A 26,580-nucleotide genomic window follows, 5' to 3' on the forward strand; every position below is an offset into this window, starting at 1 on the left:
TCACGCCGCACTATACTATGTAGCGAGATACCACGGCACACTAACGTACGAGTTGGCCACAGTGAGAGTGGTGACTGATGTTTGACTTGGCAACAGCACAGCTTGCCTTCACAAGTTTGTAGGCTGGCAGTCGTAATGTCTTTTTGTCCGGGTTTTGGTGTTATTTTGCTTCAGTATGGATACGTTTTTGGTGAAAAGGAGGAAAGTTGAAGATGAGACAGTTACGGAATCATTGAACAGTGACAAAAGTGAGAAGTGTCATGCAAGTGTCGTGAAAACAGCAAAGTGCACCATAGAACCTGCTGGAACAATCTGTAAATACCAAGAAAGTTATTTAAACTTTGGATTTACATTCAGCAGACCTGAAAACCATCCTGTACCAGAATGTGTTGAGTGTGGAGAAAAACTAAGCAACGAATCCATGGTTCCTAGTAAACTGAAAAGACATTTGAATACCAAACATAGTCACTTATCTGGGAAAGATAAGAACTGTTTTAGCCGATTGTTGTAAGAAGCAACAAGCTCAAGGGTCTCATTAATAATTCAAATGTTTTCTTTTAAGGTTTTAGCTTAGCTGTTAGCAAATACATCACCTGCAAAATAAGTTAATTTCTTGATTATTATTTAAATTTATATTGAATATTATTCACTTGTTCTTTGAGTAACAATAAATATTGTGTTATTGAGTGAAATTATTTTAATAATTTTTACAAGCAATATCACAAAATCTACGAAGTTTTGCGACACACCTGGAGATTTTCGCGTATCACTACCATGCCGTGGCACACACGTTGGGAACTACTGCTGTAGTCCAATACTACTGTTTTCAAATTGCTCATTAATTTGCCCTTGTGATGCAGGGACAAACAGAAATTTTGGAGTTGAGCCATTCCACAGAAAGTGAGCTTAGATATCCTGACCGTAACAGTGCTTGCAAGATGTCTCCATTAGTTACCACTTCAAAGGGCAATCAAAGTAACCAAGCGTATAACGTAGTACTAATGGTCAGCAACTGGAATGGGGTCATTCCATGTCAAATCAACACTTTTTGATTAATTTGAAATTTGGCATACTGGAAGGGCCACCTGAGGTAGGAAAATATGCAAAGCTGCATATCCATATCTTTTGTATTTCCAAAATTACAGTGTTGCAAACTGTGCATTTCTGACCATTTTATTCAACATCTTGTTAAGTTTAAATTGCAATATTTCGGCAACCAGGGCACCTATAGAAGTGATTTAGATGGCATTGGAAAGGTCTTGAAGGGCTCTCTTCCCTGAGCATTTCCACCTTTTCTTCAGCCTTAATCCTGAATTTGGCTAACAAAACTCAGATGTACTTTGGGGCGACAAATTTGGATATAGCACCACCTAAATAACGACTAAAGGGACAACCCAGGATCGCTAATGTAAGAGCACTACCTATGGCCCAGTGTGAATAAAGTCAGCTAGCGCAGCCTTAGTGCTTTGGGGCGACAAATATCAAATATAGCGCTACCAAGGCGAAACAACCAAAAACCTAACGAGGCATTCCTCCTCGCCAGAGAAAAAGACACGGATTCGAATCGACATCTTGACTTCCTTACTCTCCTATATGTCTAATTCACGAGTATTTTATTAATCATTATAATTCCTCTATTATTTTATATTTCTTATCCTATATTTACAATGGTTTAATCTGTACTCATTATCTTTCACTTGTTTTGTTTAATATAATCACTTTCTGTCTCCTTTAATTTCGTCAATCAATTTACTTTCCGCCTTTCTGTCGTGCTGCCATCTATTGTTGCTTCTGCCAACTAATTCTCCCTATGTTGATCATTGGGTTCGGCCATTCATGCACGTAGCATCTTACATAGCATGCCTATGCCAGGGCAAAATAAAAAATGAAGGTAGTGTAAGGTAGAATTCACACCGAAGAGATACACAACACGAGAATTTCACACCAAAGACACAAGATGCACGCGACACTGGTTTCTTTGCTCAGTTTGCATGATGGTACTGATATAATTGCATTATTCAGTTTATTAGTCACCCGAAGAAAAACGTAGCAAGAGACATTGTGACATGTAAATTGCGTTGAAAAATTTGTGCAAGTTATTGAAACTTGGGAGATGCATGTTATAAATAATATGCACTGACCTCAAACTGTATACGCTAGACTTTTCAGCCTCGATAAAGCGAATACCTAAACACTAGAGAAATGGTTCTCAATATTCGTGAAACCATGTCAAGGTATTCTTTTTAAGTCAATGCCCTTAGCCGAAGAATTTTCCTCGTAAATCTTTGCAGTATTGAAGATTTTATGCAAGAATAATCATGTACCTATGAAACTAAATATTGATAAATAAATTCTAACATAATCATAAAGAGTAATAATAGTTTGATTACGTGTGTAGGATTGTTGACAAATATAAAAATATGGAAGACATATTTTAAGTGATCCCAGGTTCGATAACCAGTGGAGGCACCGGGCATATCCAATTCTGATTAGTCTATTTGCACATAAAATGGACTTCAAAAAATGAAAACTCACAACTCAAGTATGATATTGGGATTATGATAGTTGTCAACCACTTTCAGCAGAACCTTTTGCTGCTGAGTATAGTGGATAAGAGGGCACGGTCTCAAGTCACGGCCCAGCGGTTGAGAAACAATGCACTAGAGTACTTTGCCATGTTGACTAATATATTTTGGACTAAAGTGCCTCCATATGTTGGCTTTTTCATATAAAAGCAGTCAGGTAAATGGCCAAAACACAATGTCTTTACACAATGTTGAAGGCAAATTATAGCCAATAACTGCATCAAAAAACTTGATAAAGCAAAAAGAACGTTGTGTTTAAATGTTAAAACATTGTGCATATTGATACTTTATTATATCAGTAAATTACAGGTTAAAATATGATCCCGGTTGCGCTATCTTCCAGAGTCTAAATATAGCTCGTTGCAATGAAGCATTCACTGCGCATACGCAAACAACAAACTGAAGCAACATGCTGCACAGTATTGAGAAAAAGACACAGTCCAAGAGACAAGTAAGCAACACGCGACACATGCATCTTGCTGTGTCTCTTCGGTTCAAAAGTTTGCATTGATTACTTAGTGTTGTCTTCCAAGCGACGCGTGTCTCGTGTCTCTTCGATGTGAATTCTCGCTTAAAAAGAATTTGGTAGCCATTTTCTCAAAAATGGGTTTCTTAATTTTTTAAAAAAATTACATGTCATGCATGATACTGTTAGTCAATTATGCAATAGATTCAACATTAATGGCAAATTTCTAACCCCTCTCACAGATTACCTTAGCGATCGCCAACAACGTGTCATTCTTCCAGGAACTGTTTCTAACTTTCTTCCTGTCCTCTCTGGAGTTCCACAGGGTTCTAGGACCTCTCTTGTTCATATTATTCATCGATGACCTTGCCGACCATCTCACAGCTGTCTCTAGCAATTACCTTCTTTTCGCAGATGACTGTAAAATTTTCAGAGAAATCTCCACTTCCGACGATACTCATCTTCTTCAGAATAACAGCAACATTTACTTCCTGGTTTCTGACATGGGACCTTACATTACATCCTGACAAGTGTACTACTCTCACTATCTCTCTCAAGAAGAATCTGTTAAAGTCATCTTACTCCATCTCTGGCAATAACATCAAAGCAGTATCCTCTCACAAAGACCTAGGCATTGTTTTCGACCAAAAGGTCACATTTGAGGAACATATTTTATTCACCACAAAAAAGGTCATGCGGCTCTTAGGTTTACTCTACCGTTTCACTGAAATTAGTGACATCTCAGTCCTCACCTTGTACTTCAAATCATTCATCTCCCCAATAATAGAATACTGCTCTCCTGGTCCCTGGCATGTCCCACTCACCTCTCCAGAATCGATTCAGTCTTTCACTTCTTCCTAGCTATAGTCAGTCACAGGGTTCCCTCATTACGCAATTTTTCATCTCCGCATCTCCTGTCTTTTCTAAACTTACAAACTGCTTATCAGCAACGTTTGCAGAATGATATCAGTTATTTATACAAAATTGTGAATGGCAAAAGCCGCTGCAACACACTTCTTGAGGAATTCCACTTTCGAGTACCTATGCGCACAACACGCAACACAAGATTATTTTATACAAAAAAACCTAGACTGGAAATTCAAAAAAGATCTCTCTTTTATAGACTTGCAGCACAATACAATGATCTCCCCTCAAATATTGATATATTTTCCTCCGAGTTTGCCTTTCGGTCTTCCATCAGAAGAAATGCTTGTAATTAATATAACATAGTGTCATCTTTTACTTACTTTTTTGTTCATTTGCTATTCACTTTTATGTTGTTTTGTTACTCTTAATTATGTTTTTATTATTTTTTAATTTTTTATTATTTTTATGCTTATTATAATTATTGCTTTCTCATTGTTGACAATTTACAGTTCGCGACAACAATTCATAATGCACAGCTCTTCATGGATGTATCCGATTAAAATAATGGGCAATGGCATGCGAAAGTCTCTCCATAGACGTCACTTTGATCTTGATGCATTACCGAAGCGCTAAACAAATTATAAGGCATTTTTCTAACACCTCGAAAAGGAGCAAATTGGTACAAGAATTCAGTCATAACTTTTTACTGGTTAAAGATACGTCGAAAAAACCTTCACCATTGCATTTCTCGTGAAATTCTAGCTTATTTTGATATGTCGCATGACCACCTTCCCATTTAAAATTCTGAAGTTGAATTCAAGATGGCGGACAACAAGATGGGCGCCGACCGTGTGGGTGGCGTCAATGTGGTTCCCCCTTGGCCAGATAACGATTGGTCATCGCCAATTTCAAATTCCATGCCGCAGTGGCCTTGTACTGAGGGTGTTAAGTGACTTATTGAGCCACCCTGTATATTTGTTTGTTGTCATGGATTTTCTTCACACTTAAAATGTCTCGTATATAAATAAGCGTTGACTTGAAAGTAGTATTGTTTTATTAATTTCATTAATATATTTATGTAGATCTCAACTTCCTAATAGTAGTAGTAGTGATGGTGGTATTAGTAGTAATAGCAGCAGCATTAGTAGTGATACTAGTAGTAATTAAAGTATAATAAAATACGGGTAATGTGAATTTGGATAAACAGTTTTTGAAAAAAAACCTCTCCCTTGATGAAATCTGCGTAGCTACTGTTGAATTTCGTGTTCTTTCTCTTCTTTGGTGATCCAGGAAATGGAGTTAAGAATAAGACAGAAGTTCCAACACAAACAAAAGTGTATAATTCACGAACGCAATAGCAGAATTACTAACTTATATAATGGTATGAAAACAAGAAGTCTCGTCACGCAGGATGGCTATGACTTTGAGGCATAGATGACAGAAGCTAATCACAGACTGATGACAAACAACACTTAATAACCAGGTCTGGCGTTCACTACTGATGCAGATCAAGTCCAGCGTATAAGTTCAATTGGTATACGACACTCTCCCCCCATTCGGTTGAAGAGACTCCCATTTCATGGAGTTTGCCCATAGCAGTCAGGTGGTCGTCTTGGTCTCTGTGATCTCCTAACCGGTTGATTGTCGGAGGTTGCATTTGGAGGCTCCCCTTGATCTTCAGTAGCAGGTACTTGAAGATAGTCCTCCTCTCGAACAAGCATTGGGTTGTTTCCGTGCGGTCGACTTTGATTTTGGAGAAAGGTATCTTTTCCAACCTTGTCGGGATACCTCTTGATCTTCGTGAGACGAACAACAATCAGGTCATTATCTACAATCACCTTCGCCATCTTCCGGCCTATCAATTTAACAATTTCGCCGATTTTGTACTTGGACCCATGGCTGAATTGTTTCTTGTGACGTACCTTTTCCCCCGGCATAAATGGAACGGGACTAATAGGCTGATTCTTGGAACCATTTGATGTGTCAAAAGCGGAAATGTCTGTTCTTGGCCGAAACTTAAGCAAACGTTCTGCTGGACTATACCCGTGCACTGGAGTATTCCTTAATCTGCCTAAAAGCTCAAGAACGAACTTGTCCATCTCTCTCAATGTGATGCATGAACGATTTGAAAAGTTCTTTTCGAGTAAGTTCTTCACCACCCCAACATTTCTTTCAGCTAGACCATTTGATTGGGGGGTGTACGGAGCTGAGTGAAGAAGCTTGATATTCTTCTTTAAGCAATAAGAGTTGAACTCTGAAGATGCAAATGGTTGGCCATTGTCAGTTACATAGGTTTTCGGATATCCAAAGCATGAAGAAAATTCATCTAAATGACCAATCATGGTGTCAAATTGCATATTCTTCACTCTCCATACCAATATCCAATGAGAATAAGCGTCAACTAGCAACAGGAAATTCATATCTGAGAAATGGAAGAAATCAAGATGAACACGCTCAAAAGGCTGCGATGCAATAGGCCACGTTTCAAATGCGGTACCCAGTATGTTGGGCCTGTTATTGTATCGCAAACATGTGTCACACAAAGATGTAACCCTCTCAATATCTTCGTTCATCGTGTTCCAGAAGAACGATGAACAAGCTATTTCCTTCATTTAGCATGTTCCCTGGTGGAATTTGTGCAACAGAGATAGGACACTTTGGATACAAGATTCAGGTACGACCAGTCTTTTGCCCACGAAAATACATCCCTTCTGTATGTGGACATCATATCGCCTGTCGAATATTTTTCTGAGAGGATGACCTTTTGTTCTCCCGATGAACATATTCGAAGACTTTAGAAAGCTCAGGATCACGTTGTGATTCCAGCGAAATGCGCGTCAACACCGAAGATTCAATAAGATTAAGGACAACAGTCTGTCAACTGACATGCGAAATCATCATAATAATAATGAACTGGATCATCTGCAACACAAATTCTAGACATTGCATCAGCCAACTCAACATAATGCGTGTAAACAGTTTTGAAGTCATATTCTTCCAATACTAACTTCCATCTGTTGATTCTGCTGATGGCTAAAGCAGGCAGGTTACTTCTAGGATCCAGCAGGTGAGATAAAGGTTTCGAGTCGGTGAACGCAACAAAATGTCGTCCAATGAGATACTTGTGAAAGTATTTGACTCCACGGACTAATGCAAGTGATTCCCTTTCCAATTGAGTGTAGTTCATTTCCGCAGCGGATCAAGTACCGGCCATACACATGATAGGCTTTAGGACTCCGTTTATCTTGTGCAATATGGCTGCTCCCGTAGCGGTAGGAGATGCATCCGGCATCAGGTATAAGTCTTTATAAGGATTATATACTGTGCGTACTAAGTCCTTAGATAGCAGATCCTTGACATCCTGGAAATCCTTCTGATGAACATCTGTCCATGAGCAGCGTACCCCATTCTTCAACAAATCATATAAATTGGCAACACGGTCAGCTAGGTTTGGCAGGTACGAAGCGTAATACGTGACCATACCGAGAAATGACTTCAGTTCGCCAACATTAGTGGGTCGCTTACACTGAACTATTTTATCAATGTTTTCTTTCAGAGGATGAATTCCCTCCTGTGAAAGAGAATGTCCCAGATACTTCACATTTTGCACGAAGAACTTAGACTTTTGTTCATTTATGCGGATGCCATAATCGGAGAAAAGATTCAGCACCTCTCGTGCTTTATCATAGCACTCCTCAAGAGTAACTCCTCCTACTAAAATATAGTCTTGGAAAATGGCACTGGCAGAGTTTACTCTGAAGGGAAGCTTCAACTGTCTGAATAACCCGAATTCCGTGTTGAAGACAAGAACCTTCTGAGCCTGTACAGATAGGCGTAACTGAAGGTAAGCCCTTCGAAGGTCGAACGAAACGAGCCAACTGCAACCAACCATCTTGTTGAAAAGGTCCTCTATTTTAGGCAACGGATGTCCCATCTTCCTAAGTTGCGGATTTACAGTGTTCTTGTAGGACACACATAGCCTTAATTCACCATTTTTCTTACGAACAACAACAAGAGGAGAAGCCCACGATGATGATTTGATCAGTTCAATGACTCCGTCACTAACCAACTTCTGTAATTCATCCTTGACTGGTTCCTTAAGCGAGTACGGGACGTCATAATATATCTTGAACACTGGTGTAGCAGTGTCTTTCAATGGCAAGTCTATCTCGAAGCGCTTGATCGACTTGGACATGTCACCATCAAAAGGTATAGGAAAATCTTTCCTTAGATTGACAACCAGTTCCTTTATTGCTGTTGATTCAACAGAAGTTGCAACCATCTGAGGAACATGTGAAACAAAAATGTTTTGCCATTCAGGCATGAAAATATCAATCCAAGACAAACCCATAATAGCACGATTCAATTTTGTCTTTACAACAATCATATCTAAGTTATGTTTCATTCCTTGAAATATAACTTCAACGTTAACTTTTCCTAAAACACCAAGATTATTACCATTTGATGCTTTCAAGATAATAGGAAAATTGTGTATAGTGCAACCTCGCAATGAAGACTCAAATTGTCTACTGTCAATTAAAGTATAAACAGAACCGGGGCCACTAGGAATGGAATCTTTGAATTGTTGACTTGTAAGTCGATAAACAACAATCCCTGTGTATGCCAAACAGATTCACTTTCTTTAGTAACGAAAGTAGTGAAAATTTCTGGACACTGAGCGTTACATTGCATACCAGCGGCGCTGTAATCAACAAATTCGCTCTTAGATTTTTCTTCTTGAATATCTGCAAATTTGTGATCTATGGGAATGCATGGCACATTAAAATCTGAATAATCAATGGATGATTCTCGGTTCGTATGTTTGAAATTGCTGTGATTGTTAGGTACAATCGTAGGTTTTCAATTAACTGGAACACTGATAGATCTTTCATTAATTTCATTAATACGCGTGTTCAACACAATGTTTGTGCAAGACACCAATTTGTTTTTGCTAGAATTGTTATATTCTCTCTTCTTGCAGGCTGTTAAGAAATGATTTTTCTTTTTACAATATCTGCAAGTAGCTCCTAAAGCTGGACATTTTCCATTAGGATGAAAAGAATTACAATTATCACACGGTTTACCAGAATCATTGTTTGATTTGTTACCAATATTCCTTGTATCAGTTCTATTTTGTCTGATGTTCATTCGAAGATTGCCCTTGTACCTGTTTTGGATTTGCGAAGTGTATTCAGTCGGAGTTTCAGAATGTTCCACAGCATTCTTTGAGTGACTTTGGTTAACAATTCCCTCATTTAATTCTAGCTCGTTGAGATACATGGCCGTATCTATTGCCTGTTTCAAGGTCAAATCAGGATCTGACACTAGCCTGTTTCTAACGCAGAAACTTATCATACCAAGAATAAATACGTCGCGGCACATGGAATCAATAAGATCACCAAAATCACATTTTGACGCTTGCTCTTTGATTTTCACAATGAAATCAGGAATGCTTTGATTATATTTCTGTTTAATAAGAAAAAACTTATGCCTTTCAAGTACGAGATTCTTCTTGGGCTCATCATGGCGGATCAATGTATGTTGAATTTGAGCAAGACTGAGCTCTGATATTGATTTAGGTTGTATGACATTGTATAAATCAGCATACGTTCTGTGCCCTATTGCTGCTAATACAAGGGTTGGATAAAAAGTAATGGCAACACTTCTGTCCCGTGAAAGGGGTGAGTCACAAGCGTTTCGTGGCTGATAAAGGAATGTCAGATGAGGAAGTATAGTGAGTGGTAGCGATTGTATGTTATTCAGTCAAAAACAGCAGTGCTCTGAAGCAGAGGACGAGAGTGCAAGCACCCTAACAATATGTTTAGGCAAGAAGAACAACGTCTCTCAGGCAGACGGTCAACGCTGCCTACTTCTGCACCTTCATGCAACACCACCTTCGTCTCGCATTAAGAAGGAAGCGACAGCACGGTGTCCCATCATCCTGTTTGACAATGCAAGGTGTCACACTGCGACCAATGTGACGGCGCTCCTGCATAACTGGTAGTGGGAGGTACTGGAACATCCGCCGTATTCACCAGTATGAGACCGTGTGATTACGACCGTTTTGTCAAAATGAAGGAACCACTGGGCGGGAAGCACTACGACACGCGTGAAGCCATCATATGTGCTATAGGGCGGTCACTGCGGGACATCGACAGAGATGGATGCACTGACGGTGTACGACGCCTTCCATACGTGTGACAGAAGGTCGCAGAGATGAGGGGCGATTACTTTGAAGGAATGGAACACGTGCTCCTCTTCCAATACAGTCAAGTACCAATTATACCAGTGTTGCCATTACTTTTTATCCAACCCTTGTAGAACATGTTTAGCCTTATCATTGGGAATGCAGAAATGTTCGAATCTATCAAAGTATTGCTTAATACTTTCCTGCTCCCTGCAAAATTCAGAAAATTGTGACAACTTTTGCATTGTGTACAGAGATTCTTACCTCCAACAGACAGCTTGAAGAACAATCACAAGAAATATGTAGAATTACGAGAAATAAGTATCAAATGAAGTTCCCAAGATCCTCGTCACCATTGTTGAATTTCGGGTTCTTTCTGTTCTTCGGTGATCCAGGAAATGGAGTTAAGAATAAGACAGAAGTTCCAACACAAACAAAACTGTATAATTCATGAACACAATAGCAGAATTACTACAACTACTTACATAATGGTATGAAAACAAGAAGTATCGTCACGCAGGATGGCTATGACTTTGAGGCATACATGACAGAAGCTAATCACAGACTGATGACAAACAACACTTAATAACCAGGTCTGGCGTTCACTGCTGATGCAGATCAAGTCCGGCGTATAAATTCAATTGGTATACGACAGCTACTGGTTTAGCCTTTTCTAGTGGTGTGAAGAGGGGAGTGGGCTCGTCACATGTTCACGTTTTTTACTTGTTTTCTTGGCCTTTAATTATTGTCATCAATTCTTCAAAGTTAACCTTTACTGTATGCTATTGCAATGCCATACAATACTCTGGGTCAAGCATGTGGCATTTTTGGTTACATCCTGAACGGTGCATGCTACGTTGAAAATTCAAGCACTTTAGATTGAAACTCACCTACTTCCACCAACTTTCCCCTCTTTTTATTTTTTGGTATGTGCACTAATAACGAAGCTGACTATGGAATCAGACTTTTGAGTCACCCTGTATTTCTAATAAATGGGGATTTAAATATCATATTCATGTACGTTAATTCAAACAATATTGTATGTGATTTCTGTTAAGACTTTTACTTTTGAATATTAGGAATTTGTCTATCAAAATCTGTTATTATCCATTACGTCGCCTACCATACCATACCATACCCTACCCTACCATAACCTAAATTTAACATAACTCAGGATCCCATTGTCGTCCCATTTTTTTTTTTTACATATTTAGTAATAGTGTATGCAGGACATGTAATTTTTTAAAAAAATTAAAAGAACAATGTCTGAGAAAATGGTTTCCAAAGTTTTCTTTACACCACCTTCAATTATTTTTGTACCCTGGCATAAGTATGCAATATTTTGTGTGAAAGAGCCTTTCAAGACCCTTCCAATTCCATCCGAATCACTTCTATTGGTGCCCTGGTTGCTGAAATATTGCAATTTAAAGTTAACAAGATGTTGGAAAAAATTGCCAAAATCGCAGTTTGCAACAATGTAATTTCGGAAATACAAAAGATTAGGATCTCCAAAGTTGTATATTTTCCTACCTCAAGTGGCCCTTTCAGTATGCAAAATTTCAAATGGATCAAAATTTGTGAGGTTGAAAAGTGCATCTTTACTGGTTGATTTCACATGGAATACTCCTATGTGCTATCACCAATTTTCCTTTGACGTGATAACAAAGGGAGACATCTTGAGAGCAAAGTTACAGCCAGGACATCTAGGAACACTTTCTGGAGACTGAACTTGGGACTGCTCATGCCAAATGTAAAAAGTAAAAAAAAAGTAAAAAGGTAAAGGGCTCCCCTGTGCTTAGAACCATGCCATGAAGGCATATAGGGGGTGTGGTGGTAACACCACACACTTTCTTGATCCGGTTTGGCAAAATGCCTCTTTTTATCTACTGCATATATTGATAAAATTTTTCCGGAAGTATGTTTCTTATGTTGTTTCGAATGTTTTAGAAGCCTTTTCATTTTGCCTATTTTGCCTATTTGGGACCCCACTGCCTATTTTTAATTATAATGCCTTTTTTTGCCCTTTTCAATGAAATTTGACCATTTTTTTTAAAAAAAATGTGTATACAAATTATTTTTCTCCCAAAAAACGTTGTTGGCATTTATTTTTCTTCCGTTTATTATGTGAATAATTTTCGAATTATTCAGGTAATATTGAACTCGTGCATGTTTCAACTTTGCTGAAGAAGAAAAGTGTGAGAAAAATGTTGAGTTGAGTTGGTGTTTTAAGTCCACTTTATGCACAGTAAGGCTAATCGGGACTGGACCTACAGTTTAAAGTGGGATCCGAACCACTTGTGCCTCCACCGGGTATTGAACCCAGGAAGTGAGAAAAATGTATTTCATGCTCAGTTAGGATATTGCCTTTCGGTTAATATTTCCTTGTGCATGATTGACTGCTGAAGTGGACAGGTTGATTTCGAACACAAAGAAGATATTTCTGAAATCTCCCTCTCGAACCCGAAAATTTCAGGAAGTTGTGATTGAGCTTAGTTTACCTCAGCAACCAATCTAGATGAGATGGGGAACCTGGATATCAGCAGCTATATATTACGCTAACAACCTTCAAAAAATCAGTGAGGTGATCGATGCTCTTCCAGAAAATGAAGCGGCTTCAATTCATGAAGTGAAAAAACTCCTGTGCTATTCAAGTATATTTTTTGCACATTATGGTGCATTGCCAGAGATAATTACAATTATAGCATCCATGAAAATCTTCGAGGAATCTATGCAGCAGATGATGGAAGTGCCAGGAGAAAAGGAGTCAGCTGTTGCGGAAAAGTGCAGATGGGTAGTAGTAATTGCAAATGAGGACCTGAAACAATTGAAAACCATTTGTGATATTCTAAAAGGTGAAAATGCTGTTACCAAAATGAGTCCAGCTACATTAGCTTGTTTTATGTATGCTCCAATAACTTCTGTCAAAGTAGAAAGATCATTTTCTATTATGAAAAACATTCTCTCTGACAGACGACTATCAATGAATGTTGAGAACTTAAAAAAGCACCTTGTAGTTATGTGCAATCAAGATGGAGAAAATTGAAATGCTCTTCCCAATGTAGATTTTAACATGTTGCCAGAAATTATAGATAAAAGTAAGCGACTTCCAAATGTGCCTTTTTTCGGTTTATTTTGCCTTTTTTTTCATTTTTAGTGCCTATTTTCCACATTATAAATGCCTTTTTGCCTGCCTATTTTAACGAAAATAAATGCCTGAACTTCCGGGCTCTAGTGATGAGTAATAAAAAAATAAACAATTATATAAAAGTACTCTGATTCACTGGCTAGCATGAAGAACTCTTGAGTGATTGTTGTCAAGACTGTATTCAGCTGCAGCACCTGGAAATCCAAATCACTCTTTTTGCTTCCCCTTTGAAAATAGAAACTGGTATTTAGACATTTACTTTACAAAGTCACGCCATATGAATTACATGTTTATATTCATAAAAATAATAAACTGGTAGAAATCAGAAGTAAATTACAGGTTATTTATAGATATAGCAAATCACTAAAATTATTGGTAATTATACCAATAAAATATTATGTTTATATTGGCCAACACTGATGGAGTATCGATTAATCTGTACATAATATAAGTGATTTTTACACTTACTTTCTTAGATTTTTTGGCGCATATGCAACTGTCTCTAACAGTCTTGGTAACTTACATGATGAAGATAGAAACAGTTGAAATACTGCAATCAAAATAAAGGCTTGTCAAAAAAATCAAGAAACTAAATGTACAAATCACATATATTTCATATTCATTGGCAGAAAATATAAGATGTTTCAATTTCTACATACGTTTCCACTTGCATCTGAAGCTTGCCATAATTCATCTCCATTTCTTTCCGCTCTGTGTTCCACTTGGCTTCTGAACTCTCCATATAAAATTTCAGTTCTGGGGAAAAGTTAAACAAAAAATAATTGTGGAAATCTTCAAAAAGTTGATGTTCACACTTTATCATGTATCAATTTGATCAAAAGTCATACAAATATTATCCAAATAACTCAAACACAAAGGAGTGTTTTAAAACTTAGATAATGAATATAAATGTAATGCTGACAAGTAGTATTTGATATTCGTTAATAACAGTGTGCCAGAAAATAAAATTAGTAAGCACTGCCATATCATGTAAACCCAGTCAAAATGTGTGTGTGTGAGAGTGTGTGCAAAATTTATTAATTGCTTTCAAAACATGGACCAACTTCATGCATGATTCAAAGGGGAAGTGTGAAATTTAGTTGTAATTTCATAGGTGTTAAGGTGATCTACCCTGTCGAAGGTTTGAGCATTCTCCATGTAAGCTTATCTTTGGTCATAATTATCTCGAGAACCAGTCAACAGAAAAACTTCAAATTTTAACTGCACACTGACAAAGGATGTTTGTAGAGAACCACTGATTAATATTTTCATTTGCTGTACCAATCTCCCCCAAAATTAAATAATTCATTTTACTCTTTTCTCACATTTCTTGACAGAGCAACCCTGCAGAGAGCCCAGTGGGCTCTTCATGAAATCTCGTTCACGACTAATGAGCCGGGAGGAGAGGGGAGGGGAGGGAGACCCAAGGAGAGCTCACCAGATGTTTTAGAGCCACATGAACCGGTTTCGGGCATATATATCCGGGGAGGAAAGCTCTGTGCAGATTGAACTGGGTATTTTATAAATTATAGGGCTATATTGAAAATGGACAGACGAAAGTGTTCAGGAATGCGAACAGAATCAGCACAGTGTACTCACTTAGTCTGGAGTATGAAATTTCTCGAAGTACCGGGATGGCAAAAATATATATAGCTCTCAAGAAGGGGTTGAAGGCGACATATTCCCCAGTATCTCCGATGTCAAGAAGAGAGATGAATTACATAATGTCCAATTTCAGAAATATTTCGGCAATGGAATAAAATATTGATATTCTGTGATGAAAGAAAGTAAAATGTGTGTCTTATCACTGGCTACAGCCCCTCACAAAATTTCGAGAAAATCAAAATAAATCGCAGGTTAAATAGTTCATGAATATCTGGATAATGAATTTCTAACAATTGTCCAGATCAGCTAGGGACTCTCCCCACCTCTACATCTCATTTAATTCCCTTCCATGTTTCCTATAATTTTTGTGGTTACTAATGAATTTTTATAGTTAATTTCAGACTAGTAAAGACTAGTAAGTTCATGTTAATTGTCAAGTTTTACACTAAAATGTCAATTAAATTGATGGTTTGCAAGGACATTTTGAAAAATTCTCTTGCTCGCAAATCTAATGTTACTGTACAATTTACATCAAGTTTTTACTTGATAGTTAGTACATGTGTCCCATTAAATTGTTGTTGTTGGTTTTCAATAAATAGAAAGGATTTTGCTGTCAAATTTTTCCTTGTAGAAATCTCTATCAACTGTTCTGTGTACAAATATGATTCAATGATTTATTTGAAGCTAAAAATAATGCATTTTATATGTTTGCAAGTAATAATAATAATAACGATGAACGTTATTTGAATATTTTCGTTTTAGTATCTTTTACTTTGAACTTACTTTGAACTAGGTCCATAGCCAGGTAGAGGTCAGGGGGCTGAGCCTTCCTTGGCACTGCCATCAGCCCCCTTAATATTCACAACTTAGACAGAACATGAACAGCAACTGCAAGCATTTAGAAGATTCTCTACACTTTAGAAAGTTCTTCCATAGGGAAGCTTTTTTATCTGTACCTTCGCTGCCCCTGGTGCGGCCTCCCATTTAGACAAACATCTGTGACTTTGACATCATCATTGTCATTCCTTCCACATCTGCACTCCTATTGAATATTATGCATTTTGCTTGTATGATATAAATATCTGTATCATTAAAAGCAGTATGGAATGTGTAGTAAGGGACAATGTCAGTACAGTCAATTAATACTTCAAGAGATACTTTACTAGAAGATATAGAAAAAAACTGTACTATTTGTACGATATTTCTAAATGTTGTTTTATAATAACTTTATGACACCCCCCACCACACACACACACATACTTTACCTTCATTATTGTTAAACTCTGGAAAATGGACTTGATTTACAAAGCACCCCCCCCCCCCTCCAATAACCTTCCAACCTTCATATGGCTCGGGGAACTTTACCTTTCTATATTGTTTGCAATAGAATTGAAATATTATATTGGCATAAATACTTGTATTTTGAGCCTGAAATGTTTCATTGCATTAGTGATAAGAGCTGTTGAAATGATTGGTTTAATAGTAAATTGGTCTAAAATTTATACATCCACAATCCGAAATACGGACACTTGGGTCGACCTGCGTGCGAAGTGGTGAGCATAGTGTGATGAAACGCCGGGTGCCATGGATTCGAAACCAGGCCAGGTCATAGGAGTTCTTTGCGAGTTGCCATTCAACAATTTCACCTAATCCCTATTCTTCATCATTGTCGCAATTATCCAAACATAGCAGAAATAACCGAATTAAACAGTCAATCAACCGACACTCAGTTCTATGATCCAGGTACCCAGTTCTGGTTACCCCGAACTTTACATTGTTGGCCATCTCTAGTTTATATGTATTTATACACATAGTGGTATAACGTCATTGCCTTGTAATCAAGGAGTACAGAGGTCGATACCCAGTGTAGGCATTGTGGTTTGGACCCCACTTTAAACTGTAGGATGGCTAGTTTTTCTGTGCATAAAATTAATTTAAAAACAAACCAAACGTGTTATTTATACATGTAAAGTATGATTCGTATCTACATTCATAATGGAAGAATCGGCAATAGTGTATTTTACATTAACAATAATAATGCCCCAACATGCCCCATTGCGGGAATGCCACTGGTTTAGAAACATAATTCACCCTCTCAGTAAGTTTACGCATATTCTTGCACCACATCCAAACTTCACATTTTCGTGGGTTCGGAACACACTTCACCAATTTCATTCCACCAATTCCAGTCTACAATTTAAAAGTTACCCATTTAGAAGTTTAAAAGACATGTTGCTTTCTGTTCATCTTCTAAACCTGTTGTGTGTTGGGTCGAAATCACCAGCCGTGTTCCAACCCTCTTTCTACAAGGTCATTAGCTGACTGCGACAGAGAGCACCTGCAGTGAGCCCGCCGGCTGCAGCTGTGTTGCCATGTCAAGAAAATTGAAAAAAAAATTGTGATAAAAATGAATGAATTAATTTTCGGGATGTTGATGCAGAAAATGAAAATATTAATCACTGGTTTTCTATAAACATCCTTTCTCAGTTTTCAGTTAAAATTTCAAAATTTTCTGTCTACTGGTTCTTGAGATAATCATGACCAAAGTTAACCCCATAAGCTTACATGGAAAATGCTCAAACTTTTCGCTGGAGTGGGAAAATCAAATAATAACAAGTGAGGAGATATCAAAAAACAATGTTTAAGAAAACCTAAAACATATGTTCATAATATATCATTCCTTTTACCTAACTTATTTCATTTGATATCCAATGACATAATATAAACAGAATAAACAAATCGAGAAAAATTCAACTGTATTCTATTCTAGGGTCTCCGGTTTTCACAACAAGCTACCCTAATCACTGCACCACAGAACTTGGACGTATGTTTGTAGTATATTTGAATATATTGTTGTAATCCCGTCTTACCTGGGATCTGAGGTCACAGGCATGCTTCAATAATACATTTTAGGTAGAGCTTAAATATATTTGTGAGTTGAACCTGCTCCGACTAAGAGGAATGAGATATGAAAGGTTGAATTTAAAGGTTATTTACGCTTGTTCATACCTGGTAGGCGAATGATGTTCCTTGTCCAGATGCTTCTTGCAGACCGAATTATGACTGATGTCAAGGTTCGATACTGTGACCATTGACTCACTGTTCCGAGCAATCCCGCACGAATGGTTGCATGCTTATGCAGCCGTAAACTTCGTACACCGTCGTCGTAGTTTAGTTAGTTGTAATGCATACTAGTAATATAAGAGTAATGAGAGCAAGCTCTGGACTGAGCTTGCTTTTATAATCTTTGGCTTCGAAAGGTTATTACACCTTTCGAACACGCTGGATCATGTTAGATCCAGGTATTTGCCTCTCAGTCAATGCTTCATGGAAGTTATGAAGTTTGCGCATTCTTGAGATTGCTCGCTGGTCGGACAATTCCAGTGAATAAACAAGCATAAAATATTCTCTTGACGAGGTTTTCTCGTATTTTTAATCACCATATCTCTACAATATATTCATCTCAAAAATACAACACTGTCAAATCATTGTCGTTGCCTTGTAATCAAGGGGCCAGGTTCGATACCCGGTGGAGGCACATAGTGGTTCGGATCCCACTTTAAACTGTAAGCCCAGTCCCGATTAGCCTTACTGTGCACAAAGTGGGCTTAAAACACCAAATCAAACCAAACCGTCAAATTATGTAAGAATTGAAACCAATTGGTGCATAAATACTGTTACTGAAAATCAGATGAAAACATGTTCAATTACCTTACATTTCCTAATGATATCATCTGCAAATTTGGTCAGACTTCCATACACTAGATGATTTTTGCAAGGAGTGTAAGAAGATGAGCATGAAGTTGCAAAGTTTCAAAATGAGTATGGATGTGTATAAGTTTTCTGTAAGTTGCGGAAGTTATCACGCTCACAAATTTTAGCTATTGGACTTGTGTTATGAAATACTAAAAGCAACAATGTCAGAACTGTCTATCTCCCGCAAGATACCTTTTTTGGATTAAAAAATGTTGTATGCACATAAAGAAAAATAAGAAATTGGGGAAATAATATGCCAATGTAATCAAACATGAGTAACCTACTTATGTAAGACATATCTGCAAATAAATAGTGTATTTAACTCGAAGAATTAAAGAAAATGAAGAACCGCATGCAATGCTTCAAGTTCCCAACTTGGCAACAGTTGACCATTACCCAGGCGACAGTCAAAGAGCCACTGTGCATGAAAGTCATACAGTATGGCCTGAAATGAAGTATACTGAAATGCAGAATATGGAAGATTTAATTCAATTTAGTACGTACGAGGATCACTATTTATATTTTGAGCCTTGGCAACACTGATTGAAGTTAGGCACGATTTGACGTTTGCACGGAATCGTCTGGCATTATTGACCATAACGTACTTCAAATGTTTTGTCAATAGCTTCATTTGTGTTGTTTATGTTGCCTTGGAGATTGCGCGACAACAATAAAATGGAATTAACTTGTGAACATTTTCGTGCGATGATTTTTTACGATTTTCGACGTGGATTATCAAGACAAGAGTGGATCGATCAACTTACTTCCACATTTGGCGATGAAGCCCCATCCTTTGCCACTGTGAAACGCTGGTATAACGAATTTAATCGTGGCCGCCATTCGCTCACCGACGAGATTCGCGAAGGTCGTCCAAAATCAGTTGTTGTTCAAGAAAAGATTGATGCTGTGCAAAACCTAATACTGCAAGATCGTCATGTGACATACTGTGAGATTGAGGCAACCATAGGCATTAGTTCCACCAGCATATATAAAATATTACATGATCATTTAGCTGTGAGAAAGGTATGTTCTCGTTGGATCCCACACAATTTGACAAAAACTCAAAAAGACGCTCGCGTCAATTGGTGCAAACAAATGCTCAATAAATACAATCGTGGCGCTTCACAAGACGTATATAAGATTGTAACAGGTGACGAATCATGGATATATGCATATGAGCCAGAACGTAAACAGCAGTCGACTGTATGGGTGTTTCAAGATGAACCCAATCCAACAAAAGTTGTTCGCGCTCGAAGCACATCGAAACAAATTGTCGCCTGTTTTTTTCGGGAAAACTGGTCATGTGGCAAACTGTGCCTTTAGAAGAACATAGAACGGTCAACTCTGAATGGTACACAACAATTTGTTTGCCAGAGGTCTTCAGTCAAATACGGAAAACAAACAAACGCCGTCGGATCATTCTTCATCAAGACAATGCCAGCTGTCACACATCTCGTCTAACAACCGACTTTAAACACAGTCAAAAAATCGAAAAAAGTCATTCGCCGTACAGTCCTGATTTGGCACCCAATGACTTCTTCTTATTCCCGAATGTCAAGAATAAATTGCGTGGACAACGATTTTCGTCGGCGGAAGACGCCGTTGATGCGTTCAAAAACCATATTATGGAGGTGTCTCAAGAAGATAAGAAAAACTGCTTTGACAAATGGTTCGAACGAATGCAAAAGTGTATTGACCATAAAGGAGAATACTTTGAAAAACAATAAAGCAGTTTTCAATGCCAAATTCCTGTTTTTTCATTGTTAGGCTCAAAATATAAATAGTGACGCTCGTATAATGTAAGTACTTTGAAAAATGTTATCTGTATACAGGAGTACAAAAAATAATTCATGTGCCAGCTTTCATTTGAGGGGGGTAGAGGGGGAGAGGCTAACGCACTAATCAAGATAAAGTTACACATTTCAAAACATTGCATTTATTAATTGAAGGGCTCGGGTGTAAAACATGGTAAGTGACATTTTAGTTATTTCTGAGGTCATTAAGAAAAAATGGTTATTACAAGCTATACTGTAGATAAATTGTTTACATGTTGCATTTACCAATTTAAGAAGGCTTCACTGAGTCCAATGCAAATTCTATGACATGGCAATTTCATTTGAAAATTGAAGGATTGCACATTTTACCTTGTAACTCAAAAATTACTAAAATGTCACTTACCATGTTTTACACCTAAGCCCTTCAATTAATACAAGATTGGATTAAAATAAATTAAAATTCTTGCTCATAAGTGGTCTTCTTTACCATATCGCTGAAGATATTAAAATTTGGCTAGCAACATTGGAAACATTGATAATAGCAATTTTGTTATTCCGATTTAATGATACATGTTGAATTGTTGTTTTAAGTCCACTTTATGCACAGAAAGGCTAATCAGGACTGTACCTACAGTTTAAAGTGGGATCCGAACCATAGTGGTTTGGATCGCACTTTAAACTGTAGGTCCAGTCCCGATTAGCCTTACTGTGCATAAAGTGGACTTAAAACAACAAATCAATCCAATTCTTTTAAAACTGGAGAGACCATCCATTTAGATACTCCCGTGGCGGATACTTGTGGACTCGACAACATTATACTTAAATTTATGTAACTCCTCCTGATTTCCCAAATATGTTGCAACATTGTAAACAATTTATCTGGCCTGTCCTCTAAGGGGCTTTCCAGAGCAGATTGTGGATTTTGTTGGACCCGGCATGATTTGATTTTTGCATTTCAAAAATATGTAGCCAAGAGTAAAGAGCAAGAACATTTCAATGCTTTAAAAAAAAAACACAGGCAAGCGTGTTATCAGATTGCCTTCTCGTATTGGTTGTTGTACGATAAACAAAAGAACCCCCACCCCACTCGGCTTTAAAACCAGGCCACTGCTCGATGTTGCATTCAGAAAATGAAGTCATTCGCCCAGAAGTTTGTCTTCATTATAAACCTTAACGTCCGTGCGTAATACTACAGTTTACAATCCGCGCATCGCATGCATTTTCAAAGACCGGATTAAATCAAATGAACTACTGATAAACTGATATTTGCCGGCACCGTCAATCCACACAGTAAAAATCGTTTGACATATTTCTTTTAGCTTAATTTTGCTGAGTTGGCACTACTCGTACTCTCAAGGGCAGACCAGTACGAAGAAGAGTGGTGGGGAGGATGATGTAATAGGAAGTGCTCCGCAGTGATCTACGCATATCGGGACTTAACTTGTCAGGCTATACTGTACACACAACGTTTAAATATAAACAGAACAGACAGGATAGATGTTCCAAGTGCCATCCATCCAACACCAAACATTTTTCATAGCGACCCTGCAAGTTTGTATCATTACCACAATTTTATGAATGCATTGAGCAGCATTTGCATGTGTAGAACTTTCGAGCATGAGTTCCATAAATATTCTCCAAAAAATGCTTTCTCTCGAATACTCAAGATCATTGTGGATTGTCTTTCACTATAACTGTCCTCTGTAAAAACTAATGTTACACTGCAGCTGCACTTCCCTGCTTCCCACACAATACCAAACATATACAGTGTTACCAACTTTTGGTATACTTTATTTCCAACCATACTGTATATGGTACAATAGAATCATTCTCCAAGAAAGGTGTTTATTCCATTCATTATTATGTATAACCGGCGAAAGCATAATGATGGAATTACACCCAGCAATTGAAACTTTATCAGTTCAAAATGTGTCAAACAAGAAGTGTAATCATATTTTGAGAGTTGGCACTTACTTCTAAATCGTGTAAGGAGAATTTGGGTCAATAAGGTAACCTCTAGCATAGAAATATCTTCTTCTTGTGAAATCTGAAGTTGATCTAACTCCAGCAGTGAATCCCATATTTTCTTTATATTCCACTCTGTTGACACTGGCCTCTTGCACATTTTTGATGGAGATGTATCCATTCTTAGGTTATCTACCCCAGCATTACACATCTCTCTTCATAAGATACTGAAAGAAGAAGACAACATAGTAAACATTCAATAATGTGTAAGTTTTAATAAACTATGAATACAAGTGAAATTTTCAACTTAATAATTTTTCTTGGATTTTGCTTTTGCATTCTAATGTATTTCCAAATCACAACTGTTTTCAAATATGATGTGATGATTTAATGCATTATTAATGTGTAGCATGCATTCAATAAATTCTGTTTCAACCAAAACTATGCTTTAACAACCTCCTATTATGTGTTTATTGCTCAAAAGGTGACAGTTCTGAACATTTAATGTTATAAAAGTATTAGGAAGTTTTAGAATACTGGAAACGACTGTGAAAGTAAGGGGGCACTTGTTTGCATGGTTCATGATGATTTTGTTTTCTATGAGTGTTTTCAGTTGTTTTTTAACTAGCGGAAATGTGTTATTGTGAAGTAAAGTACATATGTTACGTTAGCGTGAAGTAGAACAGCCCGAAGACTTCGTGCAAATGAATATAGCACCCAACATGACATTCCACAACAGCAGCTATTCTTTCACGTTGTTAGATTTAGGACTATATGATGGTTATTTTTAGGGCTGATCGGTATATGCCGATACCAGGGGTATCGGTATCGGTTGATATTTTTGCACCGATACCATTGTTTTTGAGTTGCTAGAAGCACGGCCAAAACCAAAATTTGTTCTTTTTCAAAGGTTCGTTCACCTTTTCAAACTTACCTTTGGTTTTGAAAAAAAAAATAGTTGTGCATTTGTTAAATAAGCCTGTATTCAAATTTCAGTGAACAGCAAGTACGTGACACAAAGATCCATATGCAGATCAAACTCACGTGCAAATTAAGCATAACGTGAAATTATCCCCATAGGAGTTTGCTGGTTCTGTTTAGTTCTCTTCGAAGTCTACCAGGCTTTGTTCGTACAGATGCGGTTTCGTGTAACAATAACCCCAATGAGGTCCCGAAAGCCAACGAGGTACCTGTGGGTAATCCTTCCACTTTCCTTGGTGTTTTGTGGATATCTGTTTCTTTAGACTTTCCGCAGTCAAAAAGGTCATCGCCCATGAAAGTGGTGGACGTGTCTCAGACATAGTACATAGCATTTTCCTGGAAATTCAAATACCTGGGCTAATCCCCCCCTTTTCCTTTCCAACTTTAGACTTTTGTTTCGTCTCGATCTGAATAACTGGGTTTCAGCAGGTGTGTTTCGGCACAGGGAACATGGCAGGGTAATAATTTTCTTTGAACGAAGATGATGACAGTTACCTTCTGGAAAGTGTAGTGATGGGTTTGGATTTACTTCCATGCCAAACGATAGACTTGACTTGACTTAACTTAATTCCTTTTGCTCCATCAGGAGCATAGGGCTTCAGTGAAATGCCTCCATTTGGCTCTGTGATGTGCCAATTCCTTGACCTCTCTCCATGTTTTTCCTTTCTCGGCTGCTTCTTCTTCTACTGTTCTCTTCCATGTCTTCTTCGGACGTTCTATTTTCTGGGCTCCTTGGGGGTTCCAGTCTAAGGCTGCTTTCTCTATTGCTCCAGTTAGTTTTCGTAAGGTATGCCCTAACCAACTCCATTTTCTTCTTTTTATTTGGGTTGCAATTGGCTGTTGTTTAGTTTCTCTCCATAATTCTTCATTTGATATTATTTCTGGCCATTTTATATTGAGGATACGCCTGAGACAGTGATTAATAAAGGTTTGTATCCTTTTCGTGTTAGCTTGTGTGGTTTTCCATGTTTCGCAAGCATACAGTAAAACTGATTTTACATTTGTACTGAAAATCCTTATTTTTGTCTTTCTAGAAACATTGAGCTGTGCATTTATTTTTTTAGAAATAAAATTGCCGAAAGTATATACGAGGGGCGATCAGGTTGCTCTGACCCTAACATAGAAAGAGCGGCAATAGGGTTTCAATTTTTTTATTATTTTTCAACATACTCCCCTGCAACTCCAAAGCACTTTTCCCATCAGTGCTCCAACACCTGGATACCTTGCAAAAAAAATCTTCCGACTGGTCCTCCAACCATGAGTCCACAGCCCTTATCACCTCAGAATCATCAGAAAATTTTTGCCCACAAATGTCACTCTTCAAATGTTTGAACAAATGGAAATCACTGGGGGCCAAATCTAGGGAATAGGGTGGGTGGGGCAACAATTGGAAGGATGCATCTGCGATAGCGGCCCTCGCAATGCGTGAGGTGTGGACAGGTGCATTGTCCTGGTGAAGGAGCACACCACGGGTCAACATCCCACGCCTCTTTTTCTTGATGGAATCACGTAATTTCTTGATTAGGTCACTGTAGTATGTGCCAGTGATGGTTTGCCATCTTTGTAGATAGTCCACAAGTAGGACACGCTTGCAGTCCCAGAAAATTGAGGCCATCACCTTTTTTGCTGACGTTTGCACCTTGAACTTCTTCTTGGTGGAGAATGTGGGTGTTTCCACTCCATGCTTTGTGATTTTGTTTCTGGGTCGAAGTGATAGACCCATGTTTCATCCATAGTTACAAATCGGGGAAGGAAATCGTCTATATCAGCACGAAAGTTGTCAAGAAGTTCTTGACTGATGAGCACTCGGGTGAGCTTCTGATGTGGGGTGAGGTTTCGAGGGACCCATCTTGCAGCAATTTTTTTCATTTGCAATTTCTGGGTTATTATGTCTTGCACAGTGCCATATGACAGGCCACACATCTCAGCAACATGACGGATAGTGACTCGACGATCCTTCAGCACGATATCGTGGACTTTGTTAATGTTTTCTGTCGTCATGACAGTTTTTGGTGCTCCACCTGCATATTCATCCTCACACGGCTCTCTCCCACAATTAAACTCACGACACCATCTCTTCACCATACTGTATGAAGGAGTACTGTCCCCTAGTGTATCCACCAAGTCCTCATGAATTTTGGATACCGTCCACTTCTTCTTCACAAAATATTTGATCACCGCTCTCACCTCAGTTTTCTCCATTCTGGCACATTGACACAACTTCACTCAGTTAAACCCCTGTAAAAAGAAAACTGTACGCTACTCAGACTTACAATTCAGAATGAAAGCATATAAAGGATCACTAAACAATAGCAAAATAAAAAATCAATCATAACGTCATTCCTTCTATGTTAGGGTCGGAGCAACCTGATCGCCCCTCGTATAACAAAAGCAAAGCCAAGTTGGAATATCACTGTGCTGAAGTCAATCGCTGATATAAAAGCAAGAGACTGGCAAGTTTCATTCTCTTGTTACATTTAGTTTACTAATTTTCATTCTCTTTGTTAAAGGACAAAAGAGACACGAGGTTGGTTCTACATTACAGCATTACTGTCAGTCTTAGACGTCGTGTCCGGTGCTGTTAAATCACAAATAATTCTTGTGTTTAATGTTAGTTTGGGAAGAGTGATTCCTTAGTTTTAGAGGAGGTTGAAGAGGCATGATCTCATTTTTCAACATTGGGGGAGAGGGGACGATAAAACACGATCATATCGCTCTTAGCTTCCCTTAATATTTCTCTTATTTGAAACATCTGATCGATTGTCACTGATCTAAAAAAAAAAAAGACTGTAATGTTGAGATGCATCGTTGCAACAGAGCATCGTTTGGTGGGTTAATTTATCATCGCCCCTCATCAGAAATGCATACATATAAAATGTAATAGGTTCTTCCACGCGAAATCACCCAGAGCAGGTTGTTTCAGTCATGGATTTGTTTCATATTTTTTGTACTGATAGATACTTGGTCAATATGACAAATATGTAATATTAGACTTTACCAACAAATATTTTGAAAGTTACAAATTTTTGAAAATTTGAAGATTTTCAGAAATTGGGTGGAAGAACGAATGTACCTTGTGACACAAAACATGTCATATCTCGGAAACTATGTGGAGTATTTTCATGATTTAGATATTGTTGGAGAGGAGAAGGACAGTCCTAACAGAAAACGACTATGTTGCCACTATTACCTACAAATACTGTTCTTTAGCATGCCATTTGATTTACATCATCATTCAAAATGTCGAT

At 37.9% G+C, this 26,580-nt stretch overlaps 1 protein-coding gene across 1 annotated transcript in view; it reads right to left on the bottom strand.

The window, feature by feature from the left end:
- CtIP (CTBP-interacting protein) overlaps window positions 1–26,580 on the bottom strand; it is an 86,333-nt gene that overhangs the window by 44,176 nt on the left and 15,577 nt on the right. Inside the window, exons 2-3 of the mRNA XM_083121634.1 lie at window positions 22,361–22,578; window positions 13,910–14,006 (exon numbers count right to left, since the gene is read on the bottom strand). Of these exons, the coding sequence (XP_082977760.1) occupies window positions 13,910–14,006; window positions 22,361–22,562 (299 nt within the window). The 5' untranslated portion in view covers window positions 22,563–22,578. The remainder of the gene's footprint in view (window positions 1–13,909; window positions 14,007–22,360; window positions 22,579–26,580) is intronic.

This window comes from Lepisma saccharinum, chromosome 4, assembly GCF_977018435.1.
Source record: "Lepisma saccharinum chromosome 4, izLepSacc3.1, whole genome shotgun sequence".
Classification (NCBI taxonomy): domain Eukaryota; kingdom Metazoa; phylum Arthropoda; class Insecta; order Zygentoma; family Lepismatidae; genus Lepisma; species Lepisma saccharinum.